This window comes from Myxine glutinosa, chromosome 11 (assembly GCF_964187855.1).
Source record: "Myxine glutinosa chromosome 11, kmMyxGlut1.1, whole genome shotgun sequence".
Lineage (NCBI taxonomy): Eukaryota > Metazoa > Chordata > Myxini > Myxiniformes > Myxinidae > Myxine > Myxine glutinosa.
Window position 1 is genome coordinate 68,027,131 of NC_136271.1, and position 17,240 is coordinate 68,044,370.

The following is a 17,240-nucleotide window of genomic DNA, read 5'->3' on the forward strand; positions in this document are numbered from 1 at the left end:
ATGTTGATCTCAAAAATAGTTGGTGGCTGAATGTAGTTTGCGGATATTCGAATCTTATTAAAATTTCAAGTCAATCGGATGGAAATTGAGGATTTTAGAAACTTGAAAAAAGTGGTTGACCTCAGGCCTATGTTGACCTCAAAAATAGTTGGTGGTTGAATTCAGTTCGCTGATATGCAAATATTATTCAAATTTCAAGTCAATCGGATGGAAATTGAGGATTTTAGGAATTTGAAAAGGTTGTTGACCCTTGGCTTATGTTGACCTTTTGGCCTATGTTGATCTCAAAAATAGTTGTTGGCTGAATGTAGTTTGCGGATATGCAAATCGTATTCAAATTTCAAGTCAATCGGATGGAAATTGAGGATTTTAGGAATTTGAAAAGGTTGTTGACCCTTGGCTTATGTTGACCTTTTGGCCCATGTTGGTCTCAAAAATAGTTGGTGGCTGAATGTAGTTTGCTGATATGAAAATCTTATTAAAATTTCAAGTCAATCGGATGGAAATTGAGGATTTTAGAAACTTGAAAAAAGTGGTTGACCTCAGGCCTATGTTGACCTCAAAAATAGTTGGTGGCTGAATGTAGTTTGCGGATATTGAAATCTTATTAAAATTTCAAGTCAATAGGATAAAAATTTAGGATTTTAGGAATTTGAAAAGGTTGTTGACCCTTGGCTTATGTTGACCTTTTGGCCCATGTTGATCTCAAAAATAGTTGGTGGCTGAATGTAGTTTGCGGATATTCGAATCTTATTAAAATTTCAAGTCAATCGGATGGAAATTGAGGATTTTAGAAACTTGAAAAAAGTGGTTGACCTCAGGCCTATGTTGACCTCAAAAATAGTTGGTGGTTGAATTCAGTTCGCTGATATGCAAATATTATTCAAATTTCAAGTCAATCGGATGGAAATTGAGGATTTTAGGAATTTGAAAAGGTTGTTGACCCTAGTGTTGGGCTAGTCCCTGGTGTTGGGCTAGCGGCTAGGGTGCCGGCTTAGGATCCTAGGATCCTGGGTTCGAATCCCGGTCAATTGCTGAATTAACGCCAGGGGGGTTGACTCAGCCTGTCATCCTTCCGAGGTCGGCAAATTGAGTACCAGTTCACTGGTAATTCCCTGCTTGTCGTTAAAGGCGGCAAAAAGGGTTGGCGTCAGGAAGGGCATCCGGCCGTAAAACATTGCTTCAAAAAGGGGACCGAAAAACAACAACAACCACAGTTCCCGAAAAAGGCCAACCCCCGCTTGCGGGGAAAAATGGCCTCTAAAGGTGGTTGACCCTTGGCTTATGTTGACGTTTTGGCACATGTTGATTTCAAAAATAGTTGGTGGCTGAATGTAGTTTGCGGATATTCGAATCTTATTAAAATTTCAAGTCAATCGGATGGAAATTGAGGATTTTAGAAACTTGAAAAAAGTGGTTGACCTCAGGCCTATGTTGACCTCAAAAATAGTTGGTGGTTGAATTCAGTTTGCTGATATGCAAATCTTATTAAAATTTCAAGTCAATTGGATGGAAATTGAGGATTTTAGGAATTTGAAAAGGTTGTTGACCCTTGGCTTATGTTGACCTTTTGGCCTATGTTGATCTCAAAAATAGTTGTTGGCTGAATGTAGTTTGCGGATATGCAAATCGTATTCAAATTTCAAGTCAATCGGATGGAAATTGAGGATTTTAGGAATTTGAAAAGGTTGTTGACCCTTGGCTTATGTTGACCTTTTGGCCCATGTTGGTCTCAAAAATAGTTGGTGGCTGAATGTAGTTTGCTGATATGAAAATCCTATTCAAATTTCAAGTCAATCGGATAAAAATTGAGGATTTTAGGAATTTGAAAAGGTTGTTGGCCCTTGGCTTATGTTGACCTTTTGGCCCATGTTGATCTCAAAAATAGTTGGTGGCTGAATGTAGTTTGCGGATATTCAAATCTTATTAAAATTTCAAGTCAATCGGATGAAAATTGAGGATTTTAGAAACTTGAAAAAAGTGGTTGACCTCAGGCCTATGTTGACCTCAAAAATAGTTGATGGTTGAATTCAGTTCGCTGATATGCAAATCTTATTCAAATTTCAAGTCAATCGGATGGAAATTGAGGATCTTAGGAATTTGAAAAGGTTGTTGACCCTTGGCTTATGTTGACGTTTTGGCCCATGTTGATTTCAAAAATAGTTGGTGGCTGAATGTAGTTTGCGGATATTGAAATCTTATTAAAATTTCAAGTCAATAGGATAAAAATTGAGGATTTTAGGAATTTGAAATGGTTGTTGACCCTTGGCTTATGTTGACCTTTTGGCCCATGTTGATTTCAAAAATAGTTGGTGGCTGAATGTAGTTTGCGGATATTCGAATCTTATTAAAATTTCAAGTCAATCGGATGAAAATTGAGGATTTTAGAAACTTGAAAAAAGTGGTTGACCTCAGGCCTATGTTGACCTCAAAAATAGTTGGTGGTTGAATTCAGTTCGCTGATATGCAAATCTTATTCAAATTTCAAGTCAATCGGATGGAAATTGAGGATTTTAGGAATTTGAAAAGGTTGTTGACCCTTGGCTTATGTTGACGTTTTGGCCCATGTTGATTTCAATAATAGTTGGTGGCTGAATGTAGTTTGCGGATATTCAAATCTTATTAAAATTTCAAGTCAATAGGATAAAAATTGAGGATTTTAGGAATTTGAAACGGTTGTTGACCCTTGGCTTATGTTGACCTTTTGGCCCATGTTGATCTCAAAAATAGTTGGTGGCTGAATGTAGTTTGCGGATATTCGAATCTTATTAAAATTTCAAGTCAATCGGATGGAAATTGAGGATTTTAGAAACTTGAAAAAAGTGGTTGACCTCAGGCCTATGTTGACCTCAAAAATAGTTGGTGGTTGAATTCAGTTCGCTGATATGCAAATCTTATTAAAATTTCAAGTCAATTGGATGGAAATTGAGGATTTTAGGAATTTGAAAAGGTTGTTGACCCTTGGCTTATGTTGACCTTTTGGCCTATGTTGATCTCAAAAATAGTTGTTGGCTGAATGTAGTTTGCGGATATGCAAATCGTATTCAAATTTCAAGTCAATCGGATGGAAATTGAGGATTTTAGGAATTTGAAAAGGTTGTTGACCCTTGGCTTATGTTGACCTTTTGGCCCATGTTGGTCTCAAAAATAGTTGGTGGCTGAATGTAGTTTGCTGATATGAAAATCCTATTCAAATTTCAAGTCAATCGGATAAAAATTGAGGATTTTAGGAATTTGAAAAGGTTGTTGGCCCTTCGCTTATGTTGACCTTTTGGCCCATGTTGATCTCAAAAATAGTTGGTGGCTGAATGTAGTTTGCGGATATTCAAATCTTATTAAAATTTCCAGTCAATCGGATGAAAATTGAGGATTTTAGAAACTTGAAAAAAGTGGTTGACCTCAGGCCTATGTTGACCTCAAAAATAGTTGGTGGTTGAATTCAGTTCGCTGATATGCAAATCTTATTCAAATTTCAAGTCAATCGGATGGAAATTGAGGATCTTAGGAATTTGAAAAGGTTGTTGACCCTTGGCTTATGTTGACGTTTTGGCCCATGTTGATTTCAAAAATAGTTGGTGGCTGAATGTAGTTTGCGGATATTGAAATCTTATTAAAATTTCAAGTCAATAGGATAAAAATTGAGGATTTTAGGAATTTGAAATGGTTGTTGACCCTTGGCTTATGTTGACCTTTTGGCCCATGTTGATCTCAAAAATAGTTGGTGGCTGAATGTAGTTTGCAGATATTCGAATCTTATTAAAATTTCAAGTCAATCGGATGGAAATTGAGGATTTTAGAAACTTGACAAAAGTTGTTGACCTCAGGCCTATGTTGACCTCAAAAATAGTTGGTGGTTGAATTCAGTTCGCTGATATGCAAATCTTATTCAAATTTCAAGTCAATCGGATGGAAATTGAGGATTTTAGGAATTTGAAAAGGTTGTTGACCCTTGGCTTATGTTGACCTTTTGGCCTATGTTGATCTCAAAAATAGTTGGTGGCTGAATGTAGTTTGCGGATATTGAAATCTTATTAAAATTTCAAGTGAATAGGATAAAAATTGAGGATTTTAGGAATTTGAAATGGTTGTTGACCCTTGGCTTATGTTGACCTTTTGGCCCATGTTGATCTCAAAAATAGTTGGTGGCTGAATGTAGTTTGCGGATATTCGAATCTTATTAAAATTTCAAGTCAATCGGATGGAAATTGAGGATTTTAGAAACTTGAAAAAAGTGGTTGACCTCAGGCCTATGTTGACCTCAAAAATAGTTGGTGGTTGAATTCAGTTCGCTGATATGCAAATCTTATTCAAATTTCAAGTCAATCGGATGGAAATTGAGGATTTTAGGAATTTGAAAAGGTTGTTGACCCTTGGCTTATGTTGACCTTTTGGCCTATGTTGATCTCAAAAATAGTTGTTGGCTGAATGTAGTTTGCAGATATGCAAATCGTATTCAAATTTCAAGTCAATCGGATGGAAATTGAGGATTTTAGGAATTTGAAAAGGTTGTTGACCCTTGGCTTATGTTGACCTTTTGGCCTATGTTGATCTCAAAAATAGTTGTTGGCTGAATGTAGTTTGCGGATATGCAAATCGTATTCAAATTTCAAGTCAATCGGATGGAAATTGAGGATTTTAGGAATTTGAAAAGGTTGTTGACCCTTGGCTTATGTTGACCTTTTGGCCCATGTTGGTCTCAAAAATAGTTGGTGGCTGAATGTAGTTTGCTGATATGAAAATCCTATTCAAATTTCAAGTCAATCGGATAAAAATTGAGGATTTTAGGAATTTGAAAAGGTTGTTGGCCCTTGGCTTATGTTGACCTTTTGGCCCATGTTGATCTCAAAAATAGTTGGTGGCTGAATGTAGTTTGCGGATATTCAAATCTTATTAAAATTTCAAGTCAATCGGATGAAAATTGAGGATTTTAGAAACTTGAAAAAAGTGGTTGACCTCAGGCCTATGTTGACCTCAAAAATAGTTGATGGTTGAATTCAGTTCGCTGATATGCAAATCTTATTCAAATTTCAAGTCAATCGGATGGAAATTGAGGATCTTAGGAATTTGAAAAGGTTGTTGACCCTTGGCTTATGTTGACGTTTTGGCCCATGTTGATTTCAAAAATAGTTGGTGGCTGAATGTAGTTTGCGGATATTGAAATCTTATTAAAATTTCAAGTCAATAGGATAAAAATTGAGGATTTTAGGAATTTGAAATGGTTGTTGACCCTTGGCTTATGTTGACCTTTTGGCCCATGTTGATTTCAAAAATAGTTGGTGGCTGAATGTAGTTTGCGGATATTCGAATCTTATTAAAATTTCAAGTCAATCGGATGAAAATTGAGGATTTTAGAAACTTGAAAAAAGTGGTTGACCTCAGGCCTATGTTGACCTCAAAAATAGTTGGTGGTTGAATTCAGTTCGCTGATATGCAAATCTTATTCAAATTTCAAGTCAATCGGATGGAAATTGAGGATTTTAGGAATTTGAAAAGGTTGTTGACCCTTGGCTTATGTTGACGTTTTGGCCCATGTTGATTTCAATAATAGTTGGTGGCTGAATGTAGTTTGCGGATATTCAAATCTTATTAAAATTTCAAGTCAATAGGATAAAAATTGAGGATTTTAGGAATTTGAAACGGTTGTTGACCCTTGGCTTATGTTGACCTTTTGGCCCATGTTGATCTCAAAAATAGTTGGTGGCTGAATGTAGTTTGCGGATATTCGAATCTTATTAAAATTTCAAGTCAATCGGATGGAAATTGAGGATTTTAGAAACTTGAAAAAAGTGGTTGACCTCAGGCCTATGTTGACCTCAAAAATAGTTGGTGGTTGAATTCAGTTCGCTGATATGCAAATCTTATTAAAATTTCAAGTCAATTGGATGGAAATTGAGGATTTTAGGAATTTGAAAAGGTTGTTGACCCTTGGCTTATGTTGACCTTTTGGCCTATGTTGATCTCAAAAATAGTTGTTGGCTGAATGTAGTTTGCGGATATGCAAATCGTATTCAAATTTCAAGTCAATCGGATGGAAATTGAGGATTTTAGGAATTTGAAAAGGTTGTTGACCCTTGGCTTATGTTGACCTTTTGGCCCATGTTGGTCTCAAAAATAGTTGGTGGCTGAATGTAGTTTGCTGATATGAAAATCCTATTCAAATTTCAAGTCAATCGGATAAAAATTGAGGATTTTAGGAATTTGAAAAGGTTGTTGGCCCTTCGCTTATGTTGACCTTTTGGCCCATGTTGATCTCAAAAATAGTTGGTGGCTGAATGTAGTTTGCGGATATTCAAATCTTATTAAAATTTCAAGTCAATCGGATGAAAATTGAGGATTTTAGAAACTTGAAAAAAGTGGTTGACCTCAGGCCTATGTTGACCTCAAAAATAGTTGGTGGTTGAATTCAGTTCGCTGATATGCAAATCTTATTCAAATTTCAAGTCAATCGGATGGAAATTGAGGATCTTAGGAATTTGAAAAGGTTGTTGACCCTTGGCTTATGTTGACGTTTTGGCCCATGTTGATTTCAAAAATAGTTGGTGGCTGAATGTAGTTTGCAGATATGCAAATCGTATTCAAATTTCAAGTCAATCGGATGGAAATTGAGGATTTTAGGAATTTGAAAAGGTTGTTGACCCTTGGCTTATGTTGACCTTTTGGCCTATGTTGATCTCAAAAATAGTTGTTGGCTGAATGTAGTTTGCGGATATGCAAATCGTATTCAAATTTCAAGTCAATCGGATGGAAATTGAGGATTTTAGGAATTTGAAAAGGTTGTTGACCCTTGGCTTATGTTGACCTTTTGGCCCATGTTGGTCTCAAAAATAGTTGGTGGCTGAATGTAGTTTGCTGATATGAAAATCCTATTCAAATTTCAAGTCAATCGGATGGAAATTGAGGATTTTAGAAATATAAAAAAAGTGGTTGACCATCCGTGTGGTTTCACGTATTTTCATCATGTATTTTTCCAGGGGAGCCAGAAAGGAACATTGGCCTATGTTGACCTTTTGATCTCAAAAATAAATAGGATTCTGTCGGACCACCAACTCCACCATTTGGTGAAGTTTTGTGAAGATCGGTTTAAAATTGTGACCTGTAGGCAAGTATAAGTGAGTGGAAAGACAAACAAACACACACATAAACAAACACACAAACACTCCCAGACCCGGAGTGGACGCTCTAACCATTGCGCCACCAAGTCTGGTACTCAGTTTAGTTTATTGAATTACACCTTTGCTAAAGTCTCTCCATGTCTGAGGCAGGTTTTAAGAATATACAAAATTTAATACAACACACAAAACATAGCGATAGGAGAAAGCTTGTATAAAACAACGGGCAGAATCGCATTAAAAGGTATAGAAAAGGAGGAAAAGTTGTTTTTTAAAGGTGTGAAAACGAAGTTACAAATGTGTGAAGCTGAATAAAGAAGTTTACTTGGAAGCAGATTTATTAGCCGGAAATTGAAACCGGTGAACCATAATTTTGTCAGTAGCTCAACCACCCTGTTCCCCACCCCCAATGTGCATGTAACAGTCAGGTGCCAACTTACAATTCTTGTGAATGGTACCAAAGACTGCATTTGAAAAATCTTCATGAAATGTTAAATTTGCACAAACATACAGTGAGCGCTTTGATGCATTCAGGCCACAGTTCTGCGACCATGAGTACCAAGTTGCAGCTCTTCGTTGGCTCGTTATCTCCATCTGACTTCACTCGGACGTCCTAGATCAACCTCCATCATATTTGTCCTGTCATGAATGCCTTCCTTCTTGGCAATATTGGAATCATCGTCGCACTTTTTATTGCAAAATAAGTCAATGGTATCGAACTGCTTCGCCATGATTTCAAAGCAAAATGAAATACAGCGCTCGAAGAGCTAGCGGTCATCTTTTTTCTGCATACACATCTCCTTAAGTCGATGATCCATTCACGTTGAAAATTAGAAATAAATTTTAAAAATCAATTTTTCGGTGTAGATGCCGGTGAAGAGGAAATTTTCGAATAGGAATTAATTATTATTTTATAATTAAATATAATACTCTCCGAGATTTTTCTGAAACAATACGGATCTGAGAATGGTGTTTTTTTTTTTTGCTGAGCCCATCAGTGCCTCAGATTACCAACCCAGGTAGTTTATGACAGATTGTATCAAATTTAAACACAATAGTTCAACTGGGGAGGAGGAAGTGGAGGGGGATATTCAACGTAAAAACAATAGTTCACCTTGGGGGTTTGGGGGATCAATAATTTAAGTCTGCCAAAAAGCAGAATTGCCCGTCAAAAAAGGTAGAGCGACAGGCTTCGGACTGACAGTATACTTGTAAGAAGTGCAAATAAAAACACTTGCAACAGAAGATTTGGAATATAAGGAAAACAAAGACACAGGAAGAGGCCATTTGGCTCATTTGGAATTTGGAATACTAGGGCATGCCCGTACGTGGGTGCCCGTTCCTTGCCAAAAAAAAAAAATAACGCAACCCGTACGCTCTACCCCGCCCGTACGCCCGTACGCCCGTAAACAAAAAAAACAACGCTCTTCGCTTCCGCCCTTCGCTCTGACTGAATTGGGAGAAATAATGCGCATAAGAAATCGAGAAATTATTATTTTCTCCGGAAGAAATCGAATTACGAACCGTAATGGCGCACGCGGTCGGCTCGGCTCGCTCTCACATCGGCCACGCCTACGCAACAACGCGTTCTGTGATTGGCTGCCGGAAGTGCAGTCTTCACTGTCCGGAAGGTCGCAAATCGCAGTTACGATGAATCGCAAATTAGTTTTAATTAGTTTTAAAACATAGTTTAACGGCAACATAGTTTTCCAACGTGAAATAAATGAATACGCTCTCAAATGTGCCGTCCGAGGCAGAGTCTGTTCGCCACGTTCGGCACACGTGATAGCTCGCTGCTCTCTGATTGGTTGAATCGTTTTTTGGACATAGCTCGGTAAGTAATTGTCCGATTAATATGAAACCTTGAAAAGGCACATCCTCGGGTCCCCAGCAATATACCTGGCAAGTTTCAAGTATATCGGACCCGTGGTTGTCGAGAAACAGCGGTCACAGACAAACATACATACATACATACATCTATCTATAATTCCAGTAATCTCTGTGTGTATGTTTGTATGTTTGTATGTATGTATGTATGTATGTATGTATGTTTGTATGTTTGTCTGTGACCGCTGTTTCTCGACAACTACCGGTCCGATATACTTGAAACTTGCCAGGTATATTGCTGGGGACCCGAGGATGTGCCTTTTCAAGGTTTCATATTAATCGGAGAAGTAGTTACCGAGCTATGTCCAAAAAACGATTCAACCAATCAGAGAGCAGCGAGCTATCACGTGTGCCGAACGTGGCGAACAGACTCTGCCTCGGACGGCACATTTGAGAGCGTATTCATTTATTTCCCGTCGGCAAACTATGTTGGCGCTATGTTGGCGTTAAACTATGTTTTAAAACTAATTAAAACTAATTTGCGATTCTTTCGCTTTGCGATGCGATTTGCGATTGCGTTAAACTCGCTCGGGCGTTAAACTATGTTTTAAAACTAATTAAAACTAATTTGCGATTCATTCGCTTTCCTGCGCTTTGTGCACGCGATGGCGATTTCTTTACCAAACTCCGCAAGCCGTTAGCTTTGGACCAAACCATTTCATGTAAATAGAGGGGGGGGATTGTCACCGTACTCGCAAGCCGTTCGCTTTGGACCAAACCATTTCATGTAAATAGAGGGGGGGGATTGTCACCGTACTCGCAAGCCGTTCGCTTTGGACCAAACCATTTCATGTAAATAGAGGGGGGGGATTGTCACCGTACTCGCAAGCCGTTCGCTTTGGACCAAACCATTGCATGTAAATAGAGGGGGGGGGATATACTTTTAGATATATATATAGTACGGGCATGCCCTAGTACATACAAACATACAAACATACAAACATACAAACATACACACAGAGATTACTGGAATTATAGATAGATAAGGATAAGAAATACACAGGAAAAGGCCATTTGGCTCATTTGGAATTTGGAATATAAGGATGAGAAAAACACAGCAAGAAGCCATTTGGCTCATTTGGAATTTGGCATATAAGGATAAGAAAGACACAGGAAGAGGCCATTTGGCTCATTTGGAATATAAGGATAAGAAATACACAGGAAAAGGCCATTTGGCTCATTTGGAATTTGGAATATAAGGATAAGAAAGACACAGGAAGAGGCCATTTGGCTTATTACCTTCGCAAAAGCGGAAGGTTATGTTTTGATCGCTGTGTATTTATTTGTATGTCTGTGTGTGTGTGTGTGTGTATGTTATTCGCATAACTCAAAAAGTATTCAACCGAATTGCATGAAATTTGGTGGGATGATTGGTTATTATACGGGACACATTTGATTAGATTTTGGGAGCAATCGGGTCAAAGGTCAAGGTCAAGGTCACGAAAAGGTCAAAATCGTATTTTTACCATAGCGCGGTCAATTTTTATCCAATTGGCATGCAACTAATGCCAAAATGTTCAGAATTCAATGCCCGATCTTGTGATATACGACATGACCCAGTGAAGACATTACCCTTGTTAGCGGTTGGGGGTCAAAGGTCAGGGGGGTCACGACCTTGCAAAATGTGCGTTTTTTGTCATAACTCGGTCAATTCTTATCCGATTTGCATGAAATCAGCACCAAACTGTTCACTGTTCTGTTCCCTACACTCCCATGCCAAGTACAGAACAGTAGCTGCGGCGAAGGTATGCGCTCTACCGAGTGCCCGTTCTAGTTTGGTATTTGGAATATAAGGATAAGAAAGACACAGGGAGAGGCCATTTGGGTCATTTGGAATTTGGAATATAAGGATAAGAAATACACAGGAAAAGGCCATTTGGCTCATTTGGAATTTGGAATATAAGGATAAGAAAGACACAGGAAGAGGCCATTTGGCTCATTTGGAATATGGAATATAAGTATAAGAAATACACAGGAAGAGGCCATTTGGCTTATTTGGAATTTGGAATATAAGGATAAGAAAGACACAGGAAGAGGCCATTTGGCTCATTTGGAATTTGGAATATAAGGATAAGAAAGACACAGGAAGAGGCCATTTGGCTCATTTGGAATATGGAATATAAGGATAAGAAAGACACAGGAAGAGGCAATATGGCTCATTTTGAATTTGGAATATAAGGATAAGAAAAACACAGGGAGAGGCCGTTTGGGTCATTTGGAATTTGGATTATAAGGATAAGAAAGACACAGGAAGAGGCCATTTGGCTCATTTGGAATACTAGCAATGGTACCCGCCCTATGGGCGGGGCTTCAATTGGGAAGCCCAAATGAAAAGGCAAAATATCAGAAATTGAAGGCTTTTAAAATTTTTAACGATTCATATAAACTTCCGTTGAATCATATCACACGCAAGTCATCAAAATCTAAACAGTACATGGCGCCCATTTTGAAAAAAGATTAAATTCTGCAAAACGGAAGCGGCCGCTACACGTCTTTCTCAGTCGCAAGTTTATGTGTGAAGAGTGCGCGCCGAATCTGTAAAACGGAAGCGGCCGCTACACCTGTTTCTCAGTTGCTTTGCACACGCTGCCATGTTACTTTGGAGCCGCACGTTTATATCGGAAGAGTTCGTCAGGAGTCGATCTACTCTCTCCTTGTACATAGAATTTCAACAAATCCAAATCACTGCTCATATCGGTAAATATTATTCCATAGTGTTTGGAAAAACCTGGAAAATTGGAAAACTTAGAAAATCGGGAAAAAATTGGAAAAACAATATAGCCTATTTTACTCCAAGGGGTCCCAGGAATACCCACCCAAAATATCGTTGCGATCGGTTCAGCCGTTTTTGCGGTACCTTTGAACGGACAGACAGACAGAAGGACGGACGGACATTTGGTGAATTATAGTAAGATAAAGATAAGAAAGACACAGGAAGAAGCCATTTGGCTCATTTGGAATTTGGAATATAAGGATAAGAAATACACAGGAAAAGGCCATTTGGCTCATTTGAAATTTGGAATATAAGGATAAGAAAGACACAGGAAGAGGCACTATTTGGCTCATTTGGAATATAAGGATAAGAAAAACACAGGAAGAGGCCATTTGGCTCATTTGGAATTTGGAATATAAGGATAAGAAAGACACAGGAAGAGGCAATTTGGCCCATTTGGAATTTTGAATATAAGGATAACAAAGACACAGGAGCAGATCTGTGCCATATCAACACTCCATTCATTTAGTCTATCAATTTAATCATCGTCTTTTCACTGATGCCATTCTTCATATTCGATTAATCTAACCTAACATCCACATGCTTATAACTAAGTTATAATAACGCTAATACTTTCACTACTTTCAAATCATGCACTTCATCATCTTACTATAATTCACCAAATGTCCGTCCGTCTGTCTGTCTGTTCGAAGGTACCGTAAAAACTGCTGAACCGATCGCAAAGATATTTTGGGTGGATAATCCTTGGATCCCCAGGAGTAAAATAGGCTATTTAGTTTTCCAAATTTCAGCTTTAGTCTCCAGCATTCTCAGGTTTGGACTCCCGCATAACATTCGCGTTCGCATAACGTTCATTGTTCTCATTGTGACGATGTTGCTTTCCCGGGTGCCGCGTGATCGGTGCAGCCGTTTGTGCGGCACCCGGGAAAGCAACATGTCTCCATCGATCGCTAACCGATCGCTGTCTCCATCGATCTTGCCAAGGCCGTAACAGCTATCGGCTCAAAATCCTTTTAACTGTTGATTTGGTACAGTTACACGTATCGGGAATTTGGTACACGTATCGGGAGTACATACGAAATAGTGATTGTGAACACGATTATCGATCACGATTCACGATCACGATCATCACGATCATAGTGTATCGATCACGATTTGAAACACGATGGAATAATATTTACCGATACGAGCAGTGATGTGGCTTTTATTGAAATTCTAAAGATACTGTTTAGATTTTGATGATTTGCGTGTGATATGATTCAACGGATGTTTATATGAATCGTTTAAAATAAAAAAAGCCTTCAATTTCTGATATTTTGCCTTTTCATTTGGGCCTCCCAATTGAAGCCCCGCCCGTAGGGCGGGTACCGTTGCTTGTGCACATAATACACTTTTGCTCCAGTGTATCCCATTAGAAAAGTGAGAATAAATATTTATTTATTTGTTCTTACTTGGTACACAGTTGCATAATGTTATCCTGTGGGTCTACTGTATAAATGCTTCTGAAAATAATGGGTCACCTATACATTTCCTATACACAATTTCACCTTTACATTTTTCTGTTGGATGATGTCGACGTTTTTATAACACTTTAAGAATGTGAAACTTTTCTGAATACAACCAATAAATTTGCTTTTCACAGAGGAATTTTTACTCCAAAAATTATCCAATCATTTACTCAATAAATGTAACATTCTCTCCACAATCATTTTACTATTTTACCGAGATTTATATTGGTTTTTATTTGAAAATTATTCCAGACATTACTGTCAATAAATACTTGGTTGTGATTGTGATGATACTGAAGTGTTGTTAGTTAAAGATGACACAGAGCTATGGCCTGACGTATTACAGACTGTAATATGTTGATCGTGTTGGGCCTGTGCTTAACAGAAACACTCTCCCAATGGTGTTAACAGAAAAGAGAACGTTTTGACATGGAGTGGCAGAAGAAGTAGTGCGTTGAGGCATAATGAGTTGAGCAAATTAGGATAAGCAGCTTGTTGTGATAATTGACTTTGCTTTTGTTGAATGTGTTCTCCTCTGAGAGTTGAGCCCTGGCATGTCATTGTGTATAGAATAGGCTGTACCAGAAGTGATAAAACGATGCTAGGGCTTTTGTTTATTCCAGACAGTAGATCCAGCTGTTGTGCTCACCGTGTCAGATTTTAGTACAAGGTCTTTGCTTAACAAATGAAAACCTCTTCTTTTATCTCAGGATCCAGCCATCTGCAAGCTCACGGCGGTGCTGATGCATTATGGTGTCACTGCCAGTTACTGCTGGCTCCTTGTGGAAGGCCTCTATCTTCACACGCTGCTTGTCATGTCTGTAGTCTCTGGAGCACGCCTTCTGCGAGCATTTGTTGCTTTTGGATGGGGTGAGACTTGTATTTTTGCTGCTCACATATGATCTTTCCTCATATATGTCAACCTACTACTACTACTACTACTACTACTACTACTAATACTACTACTATTATTTTAGCAGCCCCAATGATTCCTACCTTCTTGTGGGGTCGGTCAGGGAAAGCTTTTGGCCCAAGCCTTTCATGAACCAGTTGACCAGGCCTCACGTTCAACTGTCGTTGAAATTCAACTGGGCTGGAATTTGGAATTTGTCTAGTCTACCAACGATAACTTGTCTACTCTTTGAAAAAGAAACATCGGGTTCCTTAACATCCACGAGCTAATTCTTGCACATAGGACATACAGCTTAACTACCTGAAAGACGGTGAGCTTTGTGACGGAATTCCCTTCCTGTGAAGCACCAATCCGACATTTTATAGTCAGGTCGGGCATCAAATCCAAACTATGCAGATGAAAGGAATGTGCCCCACCTCCCTCGTTTATATAAATGATTCAGTAATATTTTGACCTGTTAACCTCACCAGGTTTTGTATTTCTTTATTTATTCCACCATACATTCAATCCCTGATTTATTCTGATTTAATCTAAATATTTTTCATCACTTTTTACCACTTCATTTTATTATTTTGGCTTCCTGGTTCATCATTACCTATGCCATCAAAGGTGGATGGAGGTTATGTTTTCACTTCTGTCTGTCAACAAGTGAAAAAGTTCACATTGAGCGAAGGGTATCAAAACTAAATAAAATAATTTTAAGTTTAAAAAACGGATACAGAAAGGAAGCCAAAACCATAGAAATTTTTTCTTTTAATTTCACATTACAACTGCCAAAATTATTGATGGTCAATCATTCATGTTTTGGAGGATAAAATTATTTTGGAGAAAAAAACCGATAAACATCGTGACATTTTCATTGGGGTTTTAGCTTATACAGTCACGTGAAAAAGTAAGTACACCCCATGTAAAGTTTTGACTTTTTCAACATATTTCAACATACAGCTATTTGATCTTCATTTCAACAATATTGATAGATAAATGTGATATAATATAACAAATATCATGAAACATTTACATTTTGTAGTCCATTGTATAATTTAAATAAACATAAATGCAAATTTCACATGTGGAAAATGTAAGTACACCCCTACATTTATCACTACTTCAAATACCTAAAATTAGAATGAGGTGCACCAGCTCAGGTGCAAATGATTAGAACATCATTAGAGAGGATCGCGGAGGAACCTGTCTTATTTAAACCTCAGACATTTAGTTTGGTTTGCTCTTTGTTGTTGAAGTGTGCGGTGTCACCATGTCTCGATCAAAAGAGCTCTCTGAGGCCTTCAGAAAGAAGTTTATAGATGCATACGAGTCTGGGAAGGGATTTAAAAAGATCTCCAAACAATTTGAAATCAATCATTCGACTGTCCGGAAGATCAACTACAAGTGGAGAAGATTCCAAACAACTGCCAACTTGTTCAGGCCAGGCCGCCCCAGCAAGTTCAGCCCGAGAGCAGACCGCAAGATGCTGAAAGAAGTCTCTAAGAACCCCAGAATGTCATCACGGGACCTACAGGCAGCTCTTGCCACTGTTGATGTCAAAGTGCACGAGTCTACCATTAGAAAGAGGCTGCACAAATTTGATCTACATGGGAGGTGTGCCAGGAGGAAACCTTTGCTGTCCAGAAAGAACATCAGGGCAAGACTAAAGTTTGCCAATAAACACCTATGCAAAGACCAGCACTTCTGGAACAATGTGCTCTGGACAGATGAGTCAAAGGTAGAGCTATTTGGCCACAGTACCAGAAGACATGTTTGACGAAAACCAAAGACAGCATTTGACCACAAGAACCTGATACCAAATGCAAAGCATGGTGGTGGAAATATTATGGTTTGGGGCAGCTTTGCTGCATCAGGGCCTGGGCAGCTCACCATCATAGAATCCACTATGAATTCTTCATTGTACCAGAGGGTGCTTGAGGATAATGTGAGGCCATCTGTCGGAAAGTTGAAGCTCAACCGAAGGTGGACCTTGCAACATGACAATGACCCTAAACATACCAGTAAATCCACCAAGGAATGGCTGAAAAGAAAGAAATGGAGGGTTCTGGAATGGCCAAGTCAAAGCCCGGATCTAAATCCCATCGTGATGTTGTGGGGGGATTTGAAACGAGCTGTGCATGCAAGAAACCCCTCAAACATCGCACAGCTGAAAGATTTCTGCATGGAGGAGTGGGCAAAAATTACTCCCAGTCGATGTCAGAGACTGGTAGACAGCTATAAGAAACGCCTACTTGAGGTTGTTTCTGCCAAAGGGGACAATACCACCTATTAGAGCCAAGGGTGTACTTACTTTTTCCACATGCGAATTTTGCATTTATGTTTATTTAAATTATACAATGGACTATAAAATGTAAATGTTTCATGATATTTGTTATATTATATCACCTTTATCTATCAATTTTGTTGAAATGAAGATCAAATAGCTGTATGTTGAAATATGTTGAAAACGTCAAAATTTACATGGGGTGTACTTACTTTTTCACGTGACTATAGCTTCCATGGTATAATTAATCGCCATTGCTGGGGAGTTTCCATTGGAAGATTATATCAGATAAGAGTTGAATTTGCCAACTGCACATGAAAATAAATTTTAGTAGAATCCACTAAAACAGGTGCATTCATCAAGAGTTATTGGAAATAAACTATATTACCTAAAGTATTGGGACTACACACTGGTCCTTACTTCGACTGACACCACACCATGTCATACTGTTGTGGTTGTTAGGAATTTTTGCTTCTATCTCCGCATCTTCCCTTCTGCTCCTCACAGCCTGATTTTTAAACAAATATGACCTTTTCATAGACGAAAATCAAAAGGTTCTGGTTAGTCTTGACTACTACTGTAATAGGGCTTGATGACTTCAATGTCTGGGTCCACAAATCCTGCTCTATGAATTGGTCTTTATGAAAAAGTCCACAAAACACCCCTAAAAGGTGCCAAGTCTGATCAACTGAACCAGATCGGTCTTCTTCTAATAATCGGGGTAATGTTATCCAGAATTGCAGCTGACATTGTCATTCTTCTTCTCTAACCATCACTGAACATCACCTTTTATCCTAATCGATCACTGCTTCATTTGCTA

At 38.5% G+C, this 17,240-nt stretch overlaps 1 protein-coding gene across 5 annotated transcripts in view; it reads left to right on the forward strand.

The window, feature by feature from the left end:
* The window catches only part of LOC137436743 (glucagon-like peptide 1 receptor), a 131,284-nt gene that overhangs the window by 74,372 nt on the left and 39,672 nt on the right, over positions 1-17,240 (forward strand). For all 5 annotated transcript variants that reach the window (XM_068130795.2, XM_068130794.2, XM_068130797.2 and 2 more), the window contains exon 8: positions 13,949-14,108. In XM_068130795.2, coding sequence (XP_067986896.1) covers positions 13,949-14,108 — 160 coding nt within the window. The remainder of the gene's footprint in view (positions 1-13,948; positions 14,109-17,240) is intronic.